This window comes from Chlorella variabilis, assembly GCF_000147415.1.
Source record: "Chlorella variabilis unplaced genomic scaffold CHLNCscaffold_13, whole genome shotgun sequence".
Classification (NCBI taxonomy): domain Eukaryota; kingdom Viridiplantae; phylum Chlorophyta; class Trebouxiophyceae; order Chlorellales; family Chlorellaceae; genus Chlorella; species Chlorella variabilis.
This window is the reverse complement of record NW_005435075.1, coordinates 907,021-908,167: the sequence shown is the minus strand read 5'-3', so window position 1 is coordinate 908,167 and position 1,147 is coordinate 907,021. Positions and strand designations below refer to the sequence as shown.

At 72.9% G+C, this 1,147-nt stretch overlaps 1 protein-coding gene across 1 annotated transcript in view; it reads left to right on the top strand.

The window, feature by feature from the left end:
- Positions 1–1,147, top strand: part of CHLNCDRAFT_135324 (hypothetical protein) — a gene marked incomplete at both ends in the record, with an annotated part of 4,581 nt that overhangs the window by 1,037 nt on the left and 2,397 nt on the right. Inside the window, 4 exons of the mRNA XM_005846733.1 lie at positions 75–199; positions 422–505; positions 645–735; positions 952–1,021. Coding sequence (XP_005846795.1) covers positions 75–199; positions 422–505; positions 645–735; positions 952–1,021 — 370 coding nt within the window. The remainder of the gene's footprint in view (positions 1–74; positions 200–421; positions 506–644; positions 736–951; positions 1,022–1,147) is intronic.

Genomic DNA, 1,147 nt, shown 5'->3' with positions numbered 1-1,147 from the left:
CACACGCCACACGCCACACGTACACGCCGCACGCCGCCCTCCCTCCCCTCCCCTCCCCTCCTTTCCTCCCGCAGGCAACAATGCTGTGGAGATGGAGACGACGGCCACCTTTGATGCTGCCACCGACGAGTTCATCATCCACACACCCACCCCTCTGGCGCAAAAGTATTGGATCACCAACTCCGCCATACACGCACACGTGCGCAGCCCGCCCACCACAGCCCCCGACCTGTTGCCGGGCTGCCTGGGGCATATGGCCACGGTGGCTGGGAGGGAGGGAGGGAGGGTGGCGTGGGAGCCCGCAGGCGCTTGCAGGAGCCGGGGGTGGGTGAGGGCGGGCATCGTGCCCGTGGGGTGTGTGCCGGGTTAGCTGCCGCGCAGCGCCGACCGCCTGCCACCCCGCCCGCCCGCCCGCCCGCAGTGGGCGGTGGTGTTTGCGCAGCTGCTCATCGGCGGCACCAACCACGGCATCCACGGCTTCCTGGTGCCCATACGCGACAAGCAGGTGGGACGGATGCGGGGCACGCGCTGCTGTTGCTCGGTTTGGGCAGCTGGGGGTGTGGCGCCCCCTCGCCGCCCGCCTCCCTGCCTGCCTTCCCCAGCCTCCCCGCCCTCCCCGCGCACCTGCCTGCGCCTGGGTGCAGGACCTGCGGCCCTGCCCCGGCGTGCGCATCGAGGACATGGGGCACAAGATGGGGTGCAACGGCGTGGACAACGGCAAGCTCTGGTTTGACCGTGAGTTTGACTGTACGCTGGATTTGGCTGGCCTGCTGCAGCCGCCGGGGGGAAGCGAAGCAGGAGGGGACGCACCGGGGGCAGAACAGGGGCAGCTGCGGCCTGGCTGCTGGGGTGCTCGGGAGCCGGGCGGCGGCCGCCTGCCGCCTGCCTGCTTGCCGCCGGCGCTCGCTGACGTTGCATGGTGCCCCCGCGCCTGCGCCTGCCCCCCCGCAGGAGTGCGCGTTCCGCGGTCCGCCCTGCTGGACGCCTTCTCTCAGGTGGAGCGTGACGGCAGCTTCCGCAGGTGAGGCGGCTGCTGCTGCGGCGGCTGCGGCGGCGGGTGGGCCCCGCCGCCCGGCCCCGCCCCGTGCGCACGCCATGCGTGCCGGCCAGCCGCCGCCCTCCCGCCCTTTGGCATGCGCGGCATGGC